This window comes from Mytilus galloprovincialis, chromosome 5, assembly GCF_965363235.1.
Source record: "Mytilus galloprovincialis chromosome 5, xbMytGall1.hap1.1, whole genome shotgun sequence".
Lineage (NCBI taxonomy): Eukaryota > Metazoa > Mollusca > Bivalvia > Mytilida > Mytilidae > Mytilus > Mytilus galloprovincialis.
Window position 1 is genome coordinate 18,433,759 of NC_134842.1, and position 19,020 is coordinate 18,452,778.

The window sequence follows — 19,020 nt, forward strand, 5'->3', positions numbered from 1 at the left end:
TTGAGTTTTCCTCAATTAAGATTTCATAGGACTTTTTTCTGTGTATATTTGGGGCTTAATGCTATAATAGATTAGAACTAAAACATTTCTGTTGCAATTAGTTTGAGGTTCAAACTTAGTTTGACTGGACTATAATAAATTTGATGCGACTGTTATACAAGTGAGAGGTTTATCTAGCTAGCTATATAAAACCAAGTTTAATCCACCATTTTCTACATAGAAAACTATTGTATCAAGTCAGGAATATGACAGTTGTTATTCATTCGTTTGATGGGTTTTAGCTTTTGATTTCGTAATTTGATAAGCGACTTTCCGTTTAGAATTTTCTTCGGAGTTCAGTATTTTTGTGATTTTATTTTTACCTCAAAACGAGAAATACATAAAAAAAAATATTATATATTATATTTTTGAAAAGACAGCATAACATTAACACTGTTAGAAATATTTATATTGATAAACTATAGATAGACATTTTTCTAGTCTTCCTTTTCCCATTTCAGAGTGTCTGAACATTATGAACTGTTTAATAATATGCTTTTTTAATATGTAACATTTTATCATACTAGCAGCATGTCTGTTAAATATATCTATATATGCAATAGGTCTTTAACATTTATTGTTTTTTGATTTTTGCCAATAAATTATTTGTAATGTATTGCACTTTGTAACTGTCGTATAAATATTTCATTCAAAATTAGTCTCTGTATTTTACAAATCTAACTTTATAGGGAAGAGGTCCATAGGTCACACCAAGTTTACCTACAATCGGTGGAGGTGGTTGACCTTCTGGAGGTAGGATCTTAAAATTCCAAAGTAAAGAGGTAAAGAACAGGAACAGTTCATTCCGTGCTAATGCTTCACCTGGACATACTCTCTTACCTATAAACAAAAACAAGATGATATAATTTTATTTAACCTACACGACAGTGAATAAACTCATCATAGATACCAGGATTTACAGTATGTACACCAAACGCGTCTTAATTTGTCATTAACAGGTGTTTTCTTTTATGAACATTCAGAGCTTTTTGGTTCATAGCTCTTCTTCTTTTTAATAAGCTTAGGATTTTCAAATATTTTGTCCTCAAGCTTCACTGAAGAGACATTGATTGTCGAAATGCGCATCTGGTGCTGAAAATTGCTACTGTTTATGTTATTAATGCTTATGTTTTTAACAGAACAATCAGGATTAATCTTATTAGTGTATCTGTGCTTATTACATTCTATACGCTAAAATGCAGAATTGGTCTGATGAATTTTACAAAAGAGACAAGGTCTATCCCTGGCTTATCTATTGTATTACCCTTCGCGAAGACACTTTAGCATTCTTGCGCTTTACTAAATACGCCGGATGCTTGTTACATATTTACATGACATGGCATAGTATGTTACTTTCAAAATTAAGTTTTTAAAGACAATTATCAAACAACATTTAGTTCAATTAGCTCATAATTGAGAGGGTGATATAGTTGATTTTTTACTCTTTCAAAACAAAAACGAGACAAAACTAATGTTGACAATGTTTTCCAGTGGTCACAATCTGCTTTATTACCACCACAGAGGCGTGTTATCAATACAATAAATAATAATTGACACAAAAATTAAAATAGTAAGTTCATTTAGAATTGTTATACGTTATTGAGTATAATATAATTGATATTCGTGCTTCGCATAAATAGACATCTGATAGAAACCAGGAGTAAACTTTTGAGTTTACGCAAGACGCGCGATTCGTCTAGAAAAGACTTATCAGCGATGCTCGAACCAAAAACAAATTAAAAGGCCAAAACAATACGAAGTTGAAGAGCATTGAAAACCAATAAAATATGAGCAGGGGATTTACAAGACTGCGCGGCAGAGAATAATAGATTATATTTATGGTGAAGTTCCAGAATAGCATTCTCGTATTGAAATATAACTAAATTCGACTGGATGTGAAAAACCATGAGTATTATTAAAAATCTGACCCCATCAGACAATCTAAAATATGTATGCATTGTCATGAAAACATTAAATGTTACGTTTCTGTTGCATATTTTGATAGTTTGAAGTTAAAACACCGAATGTGCATAACTTACCTAATGAAAACGGCAAAAACTTTTCTGGCGCATGGAATTTTCCGTTACCGTCTAGAAATCTTCCAGGATCAAACTTGTTTGAATCAGGAAATACTTCCTCATCATGCATTACAGAATATAAATTTGGAACAACAATAGCACCCTTAGGAATCCGGTAACCATTGACGACAGTATCTTCTGATGCCGTATGGGATATGGACATTGGTAAAATAGGCTCCATTCTCATAACTTCATGGATAACTGCTTCACAGTAAGGAAGATTATTTCTATCAGACAGAATAGGAGGTCCGCTGGATACGTTTTTCTGCATTTCAGTTCGAATCTTTTCTTGAATTTCAGGGTGGTTAACAAGACATAAGACCGCCCATCCAATAGTCGACGAAGTAGTTTCAGTTCCGCCGCTAAACAAATCGAGTATTACATATTTAAGGTTTTCCTCTGAAATTATATTAGATAAAAAGGGAAATATTTATTGATTCCTTCTTTTCTGGCAGACTTTTCATCGAGTTTGTTCTTATATCAACAACTATAGGAGCAGGACATGCTTAACCTTGAAGGGTAACTGAGATTATCCCGCTGTTTGATGGGTTTCGTATTGTTCAGTCTTTAGTGTTCTATGTTTGTGTTTATAGTTTCTCTTTTTTCGTTTTTTTACGATATCGTTGTCAGTTTATATTCGACTTAAAGTTTGAATTTCCATTTGGTATCTTTCGCCTCTCTTTCAAGCCTTATATGTTTAACTATACATTTTTAGGGTGTATTCCATTTCTGTAAATGAGAAAAATTTACACTTGCGAGATAAATACTACTTTTATCTTAAGTATGATTAATAAAAAAAAAATGCTGTTGTTGTTGTTTTGGGTTGTTGTTTTTTTTTGTTTTTTTGTTTTTTTTTAACTTTTTTAAATAATTATAATCACTTCTGATGTCATGGCATACTCTTTTAACAAATACTGTGACATTGGTGGAGAAATTTAGTCTAATCGAAGTAGAGTACACCAAAGTACCCTTAGTCTTGGTTAAATTTAAAAAATTTAGAAACAGCTTACACCTATCAAAGTAACCCCTACAAGAACAAACCTGTAAATTGAGTGTCTGATTCTCTCTTCATCTTCTTAATTTGAACCAAGTAAGCATCAATAAAATCTCTCCAGTGGTCCTCGTTAAGCGTTTCTTTGTGTTCATCTATTTGCTTTTGAAACCAAGCTCTAATCAAATTATTTTGTTCAATGCAATGATCACATCTACTTTTTACTTTCGGTATATGAAGTAGTACGGGCAATATGTTTACCTTCGGAGTGTATTCATTTACTACTGTTTCGGTTATTATTTTGACGAATTTATCAAATTCTTGGTCATCGTAACTAAACCGTTTTCCTAAAACAATGGAACAAATAACGTTAGATACAGCTTTATTAATAACTCCACTAATCGCAAATTCTTTCCCTTGAGTGTCTGCCAACAGTTCAGTAAACTTTTCACATTCCTCTGTAATAATGGATTCCATTGACCTCGTACCAAATCCGAATCCTCTTAGGAGGTTCAGTGTGAAAGCTCTCTGTTCTTTCCACGGATAACCTGCAGCAAGACCTGTTAATACAAAAAAACAACCGATAGGTGATATCTTTTGATTCAAAATAACCAAACCGATTCTATAACTATAACGTTAAAATTGAGAATGGAAATGGGGAATGTGTCAATGAGACAACAACCCGACCAAAGGGCAGAATATGTTTCTTGATACATAATGATCTTATTCATTTTCGTAGCTGAATCCTCGATAAAACTTAATTTTAAACTTTATATTAAGCTGTAATACCCGTTTTCGATTCCTTTTAGACGCAGAAACAATACCCAAAAAATAAAATTGTGTATTATGTTTGAGGCCCACGTATGTCACTCCTACCTTTTCCGTTTGGTCATGATGTTATGCGTGGTTTCTTTTAAACAATAATTATGACTGTCCAATGGGTTTTCTCTTTATATTTTAAACTTATAAACATGAAGACCATATGCGGAATTGTTTTCTTGCATAAATGCAGGTTTTAGAAATTTGATAGCTCGCATAGTTCTAACAACAATACAAGTGTATGGGAACATTATCAAATATCTAAATTTACTCATCGTGAACTAATATGTACACCTTACCTTTCTTCTTCTTCACTTCTCTTAGGTACCAGACATCTGGTCTATCTGAAAATGTATTCCCATGTTTCACAAAAACCTCTCTCAGTGCATCGTATCTGTTTATAAACACCATCCAATATGGTCCAATAGACAGGCTAAATATATCACCATACTTCTTCTGTAATGTTGCTGCAACATCTAGTAAACTTTTGCCCCAAATTAATTTGAGGTTACCCAAAACGGGAAGTGGTGTGGGTCCGGGTGGCAGATCAGAAGGTTTTCTACATCGCATCAACAAATACGTCACCAGAAATACTATCAATGCCACCAAAATAGTACCGACACCTACTACCATGATTTATGCAAGATTTGTCTAAATAGAACATAAACGGAAATAATATCTAGTCATCTATATGACCGTCATTTACCTGGGGTCAATTTTTGTTTATCATATCTCGACAAGTTCAATGTGTAGCTCAATGTTGATCGAGGGTTTAGTTTATAATTCAATGTCATTTAATTGTTATTGCTTACGCCGCACCCTTTTTTGACACTTTAAAAAAGATAACAAGAAAAAATCAAGAAATAGAAGAAACAAATGATTAAGCAACATGTCAGTAATTCCACACAAAAAGCTAATCCAGGACGGTCATCAATCTCTGATCCACCAAATGATATGTTTATTAAGATACATTGTATACATATATCTTCAGTGATTTGTCAATTTTTCATCAAAACGAAACTTAGGGACGACATCAAAAGTTCAATGTAGGATAAAAAAAAACTTAATTCACATAGTTTTTCGTTGACCCCCCTACCCACCCCCTTTCCTATCTTAATTTTGGAAAAATTGATTGATCAATAAGGATATATGTAAAATCGATGTCAATCAACCAAAACTTGCAGCAATTTTCACCCCCACCCCCAAACTATTTGAATTAAGTTGTGTATCCTTCATTGATCTTTTGATGTCGTCCCTTACGGGGCCCCGATAAATTCGCAATAGTGTAAGATAATAACAGGATTACCGCCGTTTTTTTTTCGGTGAACATTCGACTAAGTGATATTGTAGGCACCCCGTGCTGTTGGCGAAACATACAACAAAACCTCGATCTATAATAGTAGTTCGTAGTCGCGTTGCATTTAGCCATAGTGACACAGGCACCCCGTGCTGTTGGCGAAACATACAACAAAACCTCGATCTATAATAGTAGTTCGTAGTCGCGTTGTATTTAGCCATAGTGACACAGTGACGATTATGGCTCTCGTTTTAGATCAGACAGCGCTACGTAAAATGTCGAATAACCATCCTCATTGATCTGAAATGTCCATTAAAGTGGTAAACGTTCGTAACAGATAACTATACGGATCGGGAATGTTCTGGAGAGGTCTGGAAAAAAACCCTGACATGCACGGAGTTAGGTGCGTCTAACTTAATTGTCTAGTCAGATGACAGTCTTGAATATATCGTGACAGATTCTGATGTGTCGGATTGAAATCGTAACAATTTTCTGTGTTTTCTGGACATTGTCCACTGGAACGTGCATGATCTGAAGAAATTAGTCATTGCTGGTTTTTTGGCCGATTGGGTCGAGATTGCATCCAGATCTTGCCGAATGTGAACCGTTTTTGCCGAAACCGTTTAGGAATAGTCCAGTTATTAATACGAAATTCGGCAAAGATACCCACGTCAGAGTCCCGACAATCAGTACAATCACATTATGACAGACTCCAAACAAAGCCGTTTGCAATGCGGTACAGCAGATTGTGAATGGATTGCGTTCCGACAGTACCTGGTCATCCTAAATATGGCTACAGTTTTCTTACAGATATCTTCCGTCAGCGTCGGTTCACGGTCTGGTCACTGTCTACTCTATGTCAGATCACATTCGGTAAAATCGGGACTCTGGGGATTCGATCGTTGTGTACCATGAGAAAGATACAAATCGGATAAGAATCGGACAAATACGGCTGAATTTGGACGCTACCTGAACAATATCAGATTTTTGTAGGGATTCAATAAATGTTTTAATAAATTTTAATTAAGTTTTGAATTCCAAGCCATTTTTTATCTGTGTTTTATGTAAATAAGCATTGTGTGTACGTTTCATTATATTTGATTGAGAGAAAATAAAGTTAGAGAACGGAAACTAAAAGACAAAGGTAAAACTTACTGTTCGTATTTCAAGATATCTTATATAATACATCTATCTTGTATAATAGATAAGATATCTCCTTTAATATGTATATAAGATATCTCATATAATACATCATATATCTTGTATAATAGATAAGATATCTCATATAATACATCATATATCTTGTATAATAGATAAGATATATCATATAATACATCATATATCTTGTATAATAGATAAGATATATCATATAATACATCATATATCTTGTATAATAGATAAGATATCTTCTTTAATATATAAGACATCTCATATAATACATCATATATCTCGTTTAATAGATAAGATATCTCCTTTAATATATAAGATATCTCATTTAATACATCATATATCATGTATAATAGATAGGATATCTCCTTTGATATATAAGATATCTCATATAATACATCATGTATCTTATATAAAAGATAAGATATCTCCTTTAATATATAAGATATCTCATATAATACATAATATATCTTGTTTAATAGATAAGATATCTCCTTTAATAAATAAGATATCTCATATAATACATCATATATCATGTATAATAGATAGGATATCTCCTTTAATATATATGATATCTCACATAATACATCATGTATCTTGTATAATAGATAGGATATCTCCTTTAATATATAAGATATCTCACATAATACATCATGTATCTTGTATAATAGATAGGATATCTCCTTTAATATATAAGATATCTCATATAATACATCATAAATTTTGTGTAATAGACAACATATCTACTTTAATATAAGATATCTCATATAATACATCATGTATCTTGTATAATAGATAAAATATCTCCTTTAATATATAAGATATCTCATATAGTTTATAAGATATCTCATAGACTATATAATATCTTATAAAGTTTATGAGATATTTTGAAGAAATTAGAATGAAAAACAAAACGGCTTGCCATATTAACTACCAGCTTCCCATGCCCTGACAGGTTGGGACACAAATTCTTCTTTTTTTGGGCTATAGGTAAGATATCCATGTTTATGCTTTTGCGGAGGGATGCAGAAAAATTCCAAACTCTTCCGATAAGTTTTTCAACGGGAGATCAGGAATCCGCCGTTAACGATGGTCGTGCATTTGTCGCATCGTTGTTTCACTCAAGGGAAAGTTCAGATAGCATGATGAGTTAAACAAGCTTAAGTTGGAATTTGACACCACAAAGGATCTTGTGTAAGAATTCGCCCATGCATGTGAAAACTAGTTTTTACAGCACATCATACGTCCATTGCTTCAAACGCAAGTCTGGGTGTACGTTAATATTGCTAAACCAGCGAACATACTTCCCAAAGTCTCTGAAAGGTTGGCAAGAGGGTAAAAACGGTTTGCTCTCGATTTTCTTTGCGGGACCTATGTCAGCAGATTTCCTTCAAGACTTTGTTTGTACGCGCAAGGGCAAAACAGCTTGCAACAAAATTATGTGAAAACGATGACTGATGTCAATCATACGAAATTTGACATGCCCTTTGTTTGTAAAATTACCCCCACAACCAACCTTTTTGAGGTTCCATGTTTGCTTTTTGTACAGGATAATAAAATAAAACCTCAAAAGTTCATAGAGCTAGAATATGCGATGAAACTTCAGTCTTTTCTTTCACTCATTTGATTTAATTGCCTTGTGAAATATTTGTAACTGGCAATAAATATACATCAAAGCAAAAAACAGATTGACTTCGATTTTTTTTTTAAAAGCCGTAAAATTAAATAATATGTCTTTGGAAGTACATCCGATGTAACAAAAAAAAAATAAAGAATTGACTAGGGTTGTTCCAGTGTTCCGTCTTGTATTTTCTTATTGTTGCTAGTTTTAATTTCACTTTAAATGGGCATTTGGTGCTTTTATTGTTTTGAACTTTAGTTGAGAATGAAGTGTCACAGTCTATTTCATTATTAATTTCTCGTTCAGTAACGAGATACTTTTTGCTGACTTTTTGTAACCTCTTGTGAAATAAATTAACACAGTGAAAACTCAATCACTAATTTTTGGTCTTATTTAAAACAAAAAAAGTAACATATTTAGATTATACGATCACGCAAAAATTAAAGTACAAAAATTTCTCTTTCCGAATTTTTTTTTGGCTTGGTTAGCTTTTTCGGTGAATCCAGACATTTTTGAACTTTGTGAAGAATATTACCATACATGTTATGTCATAAAGTTTCTGTGTGTCATATATAACATCATTGTCCTGTACTTAATTTGGTATACATGATTCTTGTCATGTATACATGCGTCATCTGACCTTAAACTCACTTCCATAATTCATTAGTCAATGTCCATTTACTGTATACATCTATATTTTGTGTATGAAATGAATGTTAGGGAAAAGTCTGTCTTTGCAGTACTAGTGTTAACTGACCTGGATTACTTTACCAAGGTTATGTCCGTTCTCAGAAACTATTTATAGCAATAGGTCAACTATATTCTGCATATGGATCGATAGAATGCCATATAACATGAACGGCAGTGTTCATCTTACATTAACCTCATTTTTATAGTTTATTGGTTAACATTCATTTTTTTCATAATTAGGGGTTTCTATTAAAGATACTATAAGCAGAGCTATATTCAGTGCATAGCATATAATTTCTCTCACAAGAACAATGTAACAAGGCAGGCAAGACACTTCAAGATTGTGCACTTTTCAGTGTCGTTACTAAACTTGTTTTATAGCTTTTCCAGATAACTTGTGAAATATTGATGTCACACAATCGGGAAATTTCTTCACCTCATCATATCTTAAAACTGACTAATCAGACTGTTAGGTTAGAATATGATACATTTATCCTGACGTATGACAAGTTCTCTTTTGCAATCTGCCTTAACTTCCTAATATAAACCAATAAATACATGCTTATCAGTAGAAAGAGACGGATACAATCTTCAATTTGTATGTCTTAGTTTAGTAACATTAGTCGCAAGAAGTTTTGTAGAAACGATCTTTTCAAAAGTTACAACAGATGCAATTTAATGATAATCCTTAATATCCATGTGAGCGCTTCATTTTCAATTGTTAATACCAGTACACTCTCAGTTTACTTACAAATAAAATGAACAGACAAGAAATTTGAAATATAGCTTCCAAATCTGCAAATGATCGAATTACAAATTATTTCCCTCATTAAAGAATCCAGGGTGTTTATTATCTGATCATCACATTTTTAGACTGTGGAATTGCATTTAGATCCAAACCATTCATCAAAATAACACCTTTGTCTACAAATCCTTCTCAACTAGTTCACTATTGGTATTGAACAACTTCACTTAAAGGTCAGAAATTTTTCAACCATCAATAACAAGAGTACACTACGTTTATTTTAAATTTTGGCATTTTGCATCCTTCAACAGTTGTGTGTACATAACTTATAGAATGTGATCCCCTTAATCCACGCATCTTCTTTTTAATGCACCTGCTAAAGCAAGCAGGGACATCATTCATATGTGTCCAATACAATGTTTTCAATCTCCCAAGCTGAGGGAGAATCAATACAAGTTAAACCAAAACATGACTTGGACAACAGGAACAAAGTGATCCCATGAAACAATTAACTAGCTTGACACTGAGGCAACTCAACCAGCACCTGTGATAATTGACAATAAAGTCCATAAAGGATATTACAACTCCCCCCGAGCAGTTTGTCGGAACTCAAAATAAAAGACATGTCATTTTTTTTTTACAAAATTTATTTGTATCTATACACAATAGCATCTACATGTACATGACAAAAACTATATTTCATTTAAACAAAGGCAATGACAGGATAGCAAGTTTTTGAAATTAAAACAGGTAACAGTCAGAACACCAAAGATTAAAATCTACACACAATCAATGACCTCAAGTGCAATAAAATAGGAACCAACAAATAACATTGTTATATATATATATGCAACAGTCTAAGAATTTAGGAATGCATATTACACCTGAAAGAAAGCAATTTGTAATGAAGGAATACTTTATATCTTAATATAAGCAAAGTAAAGTAAATCAAATCACAACTTTCTCATTTATGACATCTTGCTGAATTTTTTGGGAAGCAGATGAAATTTTACCACACCGATGCAAGTTTTGACATGCGAAGCAATAAACTGTTTTTTCTTTCTTTTTAAAGTACTCCAAGTATAACCTATACTGTGCCACACACAAAAGTTGCCATTATGAATTACAGACAAAGAACCTACCATGACAAGCTCTATGAAACACTAAATGAAATAAATCCTGTACTATTTCTTACTATCCACAGATTTCCAATGAGAATTTCCAATAAAAAATAGTACAGGACAACCTCTTAAACTTAAATCGCCTAAATGAAGGGTCGTCTAATGGTAGTTCAAAAATAGTATTAGGATGAAACTGGAAATTTGATCAGACAAGAATGTAATAATATTTTAACTAAAAATTATAGTTTTAAGCATTCTTGATACACTCTTTGCACTTGTGTATAGATGATAAATGATATTTTTATAATTTGATATTCCGTTTATTTTCTTAATTTATTATTTTTTAACATAATTTGATCATCATAATGTTTCTTGTACCTGTCATTTACTGTTACCATAGATACATGTACCTTTGCTTGCAAGCAAATTATAAAAAGTATAAAAAGTTATTTTCTGACATACTACTGCCATTAAATTATCAAATATTATAAGCCTTTGAAAAGTGAATAGATAAACTATACCATTCAATTCCGATTTGTATCATGTGTATAGGCAAAATGTAACAAACATTCCAAAGTTATTTTTTGTTATTCTTTTGAACCCTGTGAATACGTTTTAACATTTCAAATTTTTTTCTTCATAATCCTATGATACTACTTTCTTATAAATTAAAGAAAAACAGTCATTAAGATTAACTGCTATTTTATGCTGTAAATAAGTATGATTATAGTAAACAAATACATATTTCATTTTAAACAATTGAATTCAGGTTTCAGATTTATTTGATAAGGTCAGGAAGAGCAAAATCAATCAATAAATTGAATAGTATAACAATATTGAAATTATGTTCACAATTTATATTTGGGAAATTACAGTAGCTAAACATAGAAGTTTTAACAGAAGAAATGTACAAAACTATCATCATTTAGATTGGAGGGGGAAGGATATATTCTACATTTCTTCTGTTTTAATCTCAGAGAAATATATTTACATATAAAATTATATACACAGGACATGGACACAAAATATTTACATCTTGACGTCTGAAAAATATTGAATTACCTCCCTTTACCCATTTCTTTATCTAGATTATATAAATCTTTAAAACACCTGTTGCTTACCAAATGTTAAATTACGTTTTTTTAATCAAATTTACAACAATTTTACAGGCATGTTTTTATAACCAAACACTATTTCTTACAATATATAATTTTAATGTAATTTGACACATAATTTCAGAATTTGTAGATTTACAAAATATGACATATATATTACACTGTACATCAAATGCTTTCAATAAATATTTGGACACAAAAAAGAATGTACAAATCAGATCACAATCACTTCATGAGAATTAACTTTGGGTTACAATTTCCTTAACAATTTATGATAATATGAATCGATTACGATATATAAGAAATTGTAGCTCAAAGTTACTTTATAACTGCAATTAGAATTGACTGGTTCACCATTGTTCACTGTAATTTAAAGTGGCACTCATTCAATATGGAGCTCACACACATACACACAATTTATTTGCCTTTGGCCTAAAGAACTTTAATTTAAATGAGCTTTCACACTCACGAAATATTTAAAAATTTGACCTCTGAAATAATTTCCATCGAGATCTTCAACAAAGTTTCCACTGAATTAAAATGTTCACAGTGATTTAGCACTGTTTTTTATTATCCATATCTATTTGAATGTATTACACTTTCCCTTTACTTTTGACCTGTCCTCTTGGTGGTGTTACTGGACGGCCTGCATTTAATCCACCATAAGGAAATTTCTTCTTATCGGCTGGTTTCAAAATCTGAAGAAAAAAAGGATATTGTCCTATTATTTAATATTCTCTAATAATTAACAGTATCAGTACCAAAGAGTAGAATGCTTTGTAGATCATACTATGATTTCCAAGTGTTAATGAGTTAGGTACAATAAAGCATAATAGAAGTGCAGTGGCTTCTCTTCACAGTTGTGTTTGTGTGTTGTACAATGCCATTTTTTGGTCATCTCATAGCAGCAAATCTTTAATGCTTTAGAACCAAGATTTATCCAGGAAATCTTTCACTCGTTGTTATTTACAATCAGTCAAACCCCTCTCAGAAATAGGTTTGAATTCTCAACCAATATGTCTATTTATATTGTTTTGGTTTTTTTTATAGATCAAAAGGGTGTAACCAGGTAAATATCCAAGTATCAAGTTTGCACAATTTCCAACATACTGAGATGCATAAACTGTACCTTATGACATTAAGTACTTTAAGACATTATAAAGAGTGCATACAATATTTATGATTTAAAGATTTATCATTACCTGGAATGAGCACATTAGAGTTTCATCAACACTCATCATTGCTCCTGCATTATCAAATTCACCACAATAGTTTGGAGCAGAGAATAAAGTTACAAGCTGTCTTTTGGCAAAGAATTCATATCCATCTTCTACTACCTGTAAAGAAAAAAATATTGATGTAAAAGATAAGTATCAAATAGTTTTACTCTTATATAATTCTATGATGAAACAGTTTTGGCCAATTGAATAAAATCTTCTATACATGTTGTGTCCGATTTGAATTGCCATTAAAAACCACACAAGTAGCTTCAGTTTTGTGAATAAATGTTTATTTCTCTATCTATTCTGTGTACATTTACTGTTTATTCCAATTTGGTAAATTTTATTACTGAAAATTAATTTGTGTATCGGTTTTTTTTTCAGTGATGGAAATCTAAGCTATGACCTATAGTTAAATGGTCATCTTATTGACATTCATTCTCTCTGCTTTATTTATACAGTTTATGTATGCACTTTTGTACAACTTTGTAAGATATGATTATAAGACTTGTATGAAATAATTATACTTGTTATAATTTATTATACAAGATTAAAAAGAACTTTGTAAAGAACAAGCCAAACTAGGCTCTTTCAAAATGCATGATATCTTGTGCTGAGAAAATCATTTCTGCATAAAGTAGTCAATCTTCAAACCATACATTTTCCAAATGAGTTAACCTTTCATATCAAATAAATACATAATGAGCCACTAAAGTCATTCAAGAGTTGAGAAAAAAACAACCTTTTAATAAAATATTTTTGTGACTTACCTGATGAGCCCTGCATATAAGATCAAGGTCATGTTTATGTAAAAACTTAGCAACAACTTCTGCACCAAATGTGAATGATACACCTCTATCATTTTCTCCCCAGCCCATCGTTTCCTTGTCTGGATCAGACCATAATAAATCACACAATAATCCCTGATCTGGTACATCTGTAGGCCTCATTATTCTTCTGATCTGTTCCATAGATTGTAAATCTGGACTCAGACCTACAAGTAAACCAAAATGAATGATCTAAGTTAGTGTTTTACAAAAAAGTTCATCTTTTGATTGAGGAACCAGTTTTTTGGTATTTTGCTATTTTGAATATTTTGTACTTTTTATTTGAAATTGCCTAATCACACACACATTACATGTATGATATACTCAACTTATCAATGCAATTGTACATACCTTCCAACTGTCACTATTTGCGGGGGATTTTTCCCATGGAGGCTCCCAATTTGAAATTTTAAAGAGCAATTATGTCCACAATTTTAACAAAAAAAATAATTTTACAATGAATTGAGGCTTATTAAAGTATGAAGAAGCCAAAAAACAACATTACACTGTATTTGAAGGCCCCCTTGAAAGTTTTTTAGAAGTATGGCAGCCATCTTGCACGCAAAAACCCCCATGGTCATTTTGAAAACTTGGCAGGTATGATTGTACATTCTAGAATAAGATAGTTATAGCACAACTGACTATTGTTTGCTTAAAATTCAAATAGCAAATATTTCATTCATCATGTTCAGATTTTACAACCATTGTTATTTTACTCTTTGAATTTTTTATACAACTGATATTTATTCTTGTTACTTGTATCAGTCTGACATTGTCTGAAGACACTTAATAAAAGTACATGTATGTACTTATTGTTTTTCAGCATGTTTATGATTTATATAATGAGGGCCTCAGATAGGCCGTTTAACTGTGTAGCCATCTCACAATTAAAATTGTTGTTGAATCAAGTTTTCTGCACTTCAATTCCAAATTCAGCTATATTTAACGTAACTGAAAGGTAATAGGTAATTTATATATTTTGAACAAGATTTCTTACAAGTCACAAATCAAGTTCATGTCAGATATGTCACCAAGCCTGCCTAGTGCAATGTAGTGGGTTCTCAACACATCTCATGTCATATATACTTGTTTCAACATCAGATCTCTACATTCAATGGTAGTGGCGACTTGAAATTTCTGGCATCTCCCAGCACAAGTCAATACGTTTAATCTTCTAACTGCTTATAAAATAAACAATCATCTGTCGTGGTATATAAACAATATTTATGCAGAGAATGTAAAAATTTCCACCAACAAGTAAAAAACATCACATATCTCTGTATGATTGTTTTGTTGATGAATTTTACCTGAATGTTAGAAATAGGTTTTTTTGCTTATAAGATGGAAACTATTCTTTGCTCGAAATCCACACAAACTCAATGACATTAAAACTAGCGATTTCTTGTCATTGTTCATCTAAACATTTTCTATTTCTTTTTAAATAAACAAAATATTAAAACCAATGAAATATTCCTACCTCCATGACAGCAGAAGATTTTCTCGTCAATAATTGCAGCAATAGGTAAACAATTGAAACAGTCTGTGAATGTTTTCCACAGCTTTATATTGTATCTTCGTTTACCTAAAAAGAACAATACATTATAATTAAAAGATGATCTCTTCTCAAAAAATCAAAATATTCATTATATTTTCAATAGATGGAAGTTTTTTTAGATAACAAAATACTGAAGGGCATATCTTCGGAATAGCAAGACTGTGTTCAGTGTGTCCTTTAAACAATATCTTTCTGTTAACAAAATCCTCTTCTAATAATACTTTTATATAAAGTATGTTCCCTTATTGGAATTTTGAAAATAAAAGCTGTTTAAAGTTTGCAGTAGATTATAACAAATCATTTGTATCCTGTCCAACATTTTAAAAGTTATTATGTAGTTTTTTTACTCCTCGAGTTAACTTAAGTTTAATTTTTATATCCAGAACATCAACAGTTAATCAAACACATTATTTTTGTCCCTATGAAATATAGTTTGCACACCTTAATGTCTAAATAGAAATTGTGACATTTCTCAGAACTAGTTATATTCTTTCGAGGATGTACATGTTGTTTTAATTCCAGCAGCACTATATCCTGCTAATGTACAAGACTAATGTGTGCATTTAAATCTTATTTGTTAAGAGTCCAGAAGTATGCGTTTTTCAAGATGTCTCTCATTATTTCTAGTTTAATCAATTTTAATTCTTATTAAAAATCTTCCTTTCACTTACATTCATCATAAAATCCATAGATTCTGTTTATACTAGCACATTCATGATTGCCTCTGAGTAAGAAGAAATTTTCAGGGTATTTGATTTTATATGCCAGAAGGAGACATATAGTTTCCAGTGACTGTTTTCCTCTGTCTACGTAATCTCCTAGGAAGAGATAGTTACTCTCTGGTGGGAACCCACCATATTCAAACAATCGTAGTAAATCATAATACTGTCCATGTATATCACCTAAAACAGAACAATTTGTATTTAAGAAAAGTAATATGTTCAGCAATAAAATACAAGAAAATTCAAAATCATATATAACCCTCTAAACAAGCAAAATATCTAGAATCATCATAACAAATGGTTTATTTCTTCTTAATTTAAATGAACTGTACCATTATAATACAGCTCAGAAAAATATATCAAACATTTGACAGCTAAATACATGGATTTTCAATGTGATTTTGTTTTGATCTGAAGTAGGACATCAAGAAAAGGATTCAAGGATCATCATTTAAACTAGCATGCATTATTTAATCACTTGAATAGTTTTGTGTACTAGTTTTCATCTGTATATTTCTGAAGTATCTCAGCTGTGTTTGACTTATGAACGATTTTTCTTTTCATGTAGATTTGCTGAAAAGGTTTTGAACATAAAGATGATGAATAAGGAATCATAAAAGGGTACAAAGATGCACATATTTACAATACATTTTTTTTAAATGTTAACAAGAAGCAATAATGCAATTGTAGGAAGACTCTTTAAACATGGTTCAGTCAGTGTTTAAATTAATAAATTGTGACCCTTTTTATGTGAATAAGCCAGGCCCATTGTTGTAAGGTTTTTATATATCAATAACCTTCATTTCAATGCATAATAATGAAACTCTGATTATTCCACTTACCACATATCTTCAAAGGAGCTTCTAGTTCTAAAAGAATTGGTTGACTTAGAAATATTTCTCTTGACTTGAGACAAAGTCCTCTTATTTCTGATTCTGTCAGTTGTACATTTTTCCCTGGTCTTGATCCTCTCACTATAAAAGATAATTTGTTCGATAGTAAATACATGTACATTTAAATGTTGGTATTTCAAATTTTCGTCATGGTTTAGTGAATTATAGTTTGATTACTGTGAAGAGGAGCACTGTGTGGGATATAAAATTTGTTTAGTGTTAAAACAAAATATTAAATGAATTGATTCATATACATGAAAGGTAAGGATTTTTTTGCATGAACTTAAAAGCTTTAATAGAATAAGCATTCTAAGCAGAAACGGTTTAACCTACAAAAAGTTTTGTTAGCCACCTTCTATTAATATGGCTAGTAGACCTTCCAATGAATAGAAACAAGTGACTGTGGTCTGGATACCAGAGATGCAAGGCGACTATCATTCTACTGATGTACTGATATTTTCAGCACCCGAGTCAAAACTGAACTCAGGCCCTCAGCCCTGTAGCAATTGATGTTGTGAACTAGACCAGGGGGTCTCATTGGGGGGTTCTGATCCCAGATCCCGCTAAATGTTTTATTTGAGTCCTGAATCTTGCTAACACGATGTGCGAAGGCAATTCTCATTTTTATGTAATTTCCTGTGTCAAGCTAGATTTTTTTCCCACCACAATAATTTGACTTTCACGTTTACAAAATTTGGCAATCAACAGAGTTTGCGAAAATGTTTTTTCATCCGTCGTTCATAGGACCGACAAAGCAAGATTATTTGTCAGTTCTACAAAATTTAAACCAGTCATGAAAAAATCTGTCAATTTTATCCTGAAATAAAAAAATAACATTTATCGAAAAATAACTTTATTATTATTAGTTTTATTTTTCACAGCCACAGACAAATTAACAATAAAGGAACAGTTCTGTACTTGTTTGGCTTTATAAATAAATATTTTGATATGAGCGTCAGAGTCTTATGTAGACGAAACGCGCGTCTGGCGTACCAAATTATAATCCTGATACCTCTGATAACTTTAACTATCTGCTTGTTTCTATTTTAAGTCATCTTCACTATCCATTTCATCATCTGAGTTAGTTTCTCAGTATAATTTTTTATGTTATCTCCATCGAAGGGTTCAATCAGCGATTGTTTGCTGGGATGGCTACATGAACAAATTTAACAGGCCACGTGTGGATTGCCACTTTGGTTTCAGTTTGTTTATAATCGGAAACCAGTAGTCCAGTACCGGTTAACAGCAGGTACATTTCATGCAGATGTAAGCACGTACTGGAATTAGTTGCAGTACAACTAATTACCAATAAAAAAGGCACTAGCTTTCAAAATACTGGTCGGAGCCTCATTTTGACCGACCATTTTCGAAAACTCTGAATTCCGCGTCACGCTTTGACCCCAATGAGACCCACACAAATTCAATTTTAATGTTATGCACTCTGTATAGACTTTATTTCATATTTGGTTGACCTTCCTACCCAGTACACATTTAAAACATAAATGCCTATCAAAACTTATTAGGTATTACAACTATCTTCTTGTTAATTCAAAATGATGACTTATGACTCAATATATACTATTGGTTTATGCAGACCTGTGTCAACAGGTGCAATTCTTTGCAAGAACTCTTGGACTAAGAATACGTCAGAAACTGTTGGGTTTCGCGTCTCAATAACGGGTTTATACATATGTACTTTATTTCGAAAGTTCACATATCACAATTTTCAATTGCAAAATTGTATTGCTAATTCTATATGAACTATCCGGCGATCGTCTCCTCCTAGTCAACGGAGAATCGTAAATATATTGTTTGGGGACGGAAGCTACTACTTACCTTCTAATAATCTTGCTATTATGCTATCTATATTTAATTTATCAGTGTCTGCCATTACAAAGAAGACTTGTCCTGAGGTCTACGATGTTTTCAAAAATTTAGATGACCCCAACAGCCGGATGATTGCGGATTTTGTTTGATCCCCCTCCAATATTTCAGAAGTATTAAAATGGCGGTCGTCAAGATGCGTATGAAATTATCACGCATTGAGTAGTAATTCGGCTCTTAACTACATTAAATATTAGGGACTATATTTTATATTCACCAGAAATTGTAGAAAAAAA

General features: G+C 31.8%; 2 protein-coding genes across 2 annotated transcripts; both read right to left on the minus strand.

Annotated features, from left to right (window-relative positions):
* Positions 1–599: 599 nt before the first annotated feature.
* Positions 600–4,617, minus strand: LOC143075313 (cytochrome P450 2J2-like). The gene is made up of 4 exons (XM_076250687.1): positions 4,227–4,617; positions 3,159–3,668; positions 2,079–2,516; positions 600–879 (listed from the first exon to the last, which is right to left on the minus strand). The coding sequence occupies exons 1-4, from the start codon at positions 4,558–4,560 to the stop codon at positions 695–697; spliced, it is 1,467 nt and encodes a 488-aa protein (XP_076106802.1). The 5' UTR covers positions 4,561–4,617; the 3' UTR covers positions 600–694.
* A 7,144-nt stretch (positions 4,618–11,761) lies between these two features.
* LOC143075316 (serine/threonine-protein phosphatase PP1-gamma catalytic subunit A) lies at positions 11,762–18,937 on the minus strand. The gene is made up of 7 exons (XM_076250689.1): positions 18,737–18,937; positions 16,850–16,981; positions 15,957–16,187; positions 15,208–15,312; positions 13,674–13,897; positions 12,886–13,020; positions 11,762–12,381 (listed from the first exon to the last, which is right to left on the minus strand). The coding sequence occupies exons 1-7, from the start codon at positions 18,789–18,791 to the stop codon at positions 12,277–12,279; spliced, it is 987 nt and encodes a 328-aa protein (XP_076106804.1). The 5' UTR covers positions 18,792–18,937; the 3' UTR covers positions 11,762–12,276.
* Positions 18,938–19,020: the final 83 nt, after the last annotated feature.

Bases quoted from the DNA above. Each gene is read 5' to 3' on its own strand.
- LOC143075313 (XM_076250687.1), bottom strand. From the start codon at position 4,560: ATGGTAGTAGGTGTCGGTACTATTTTGGTGGCATTGATAGTATTTCTG. The intron at 3,669-4,226 runs GTAAGGTGTACA...TTGTATTAACAG, and splicing joins AGAAGTGAAGAAGAAGAAAG to GTCTTGCTGCAGGTTATCCG. The intron at 2,517-3,158 runs GTTTGTTCTTGT...ATATAATTTCAG, and splicing joins ATCAGACACTCAATTTACAG to AGGAAAACCTTAAATATGTA.
- LOC143075316 (XM_076250689.1), bottom strand. From the start codon at position 18,791: ATGGCAGACACTGATAAATTAAATATAGATAGCATAATAGCAAGATTA. The intron at 16,982-18,736 runs GTAAGTAGTAGC...TATCTTTTATAG, and splicing joins AATAGCAAGATTATTAGAAG to TGAGAGGATCAAGACCAGGG. The intron at 13,021-13,673 runs GTAAGTCACAAA...TTTTCTTTACAG, and splicing joins TTATATGCAGGGCTCATCAG to GTAGTAGAAGATGGATATGA.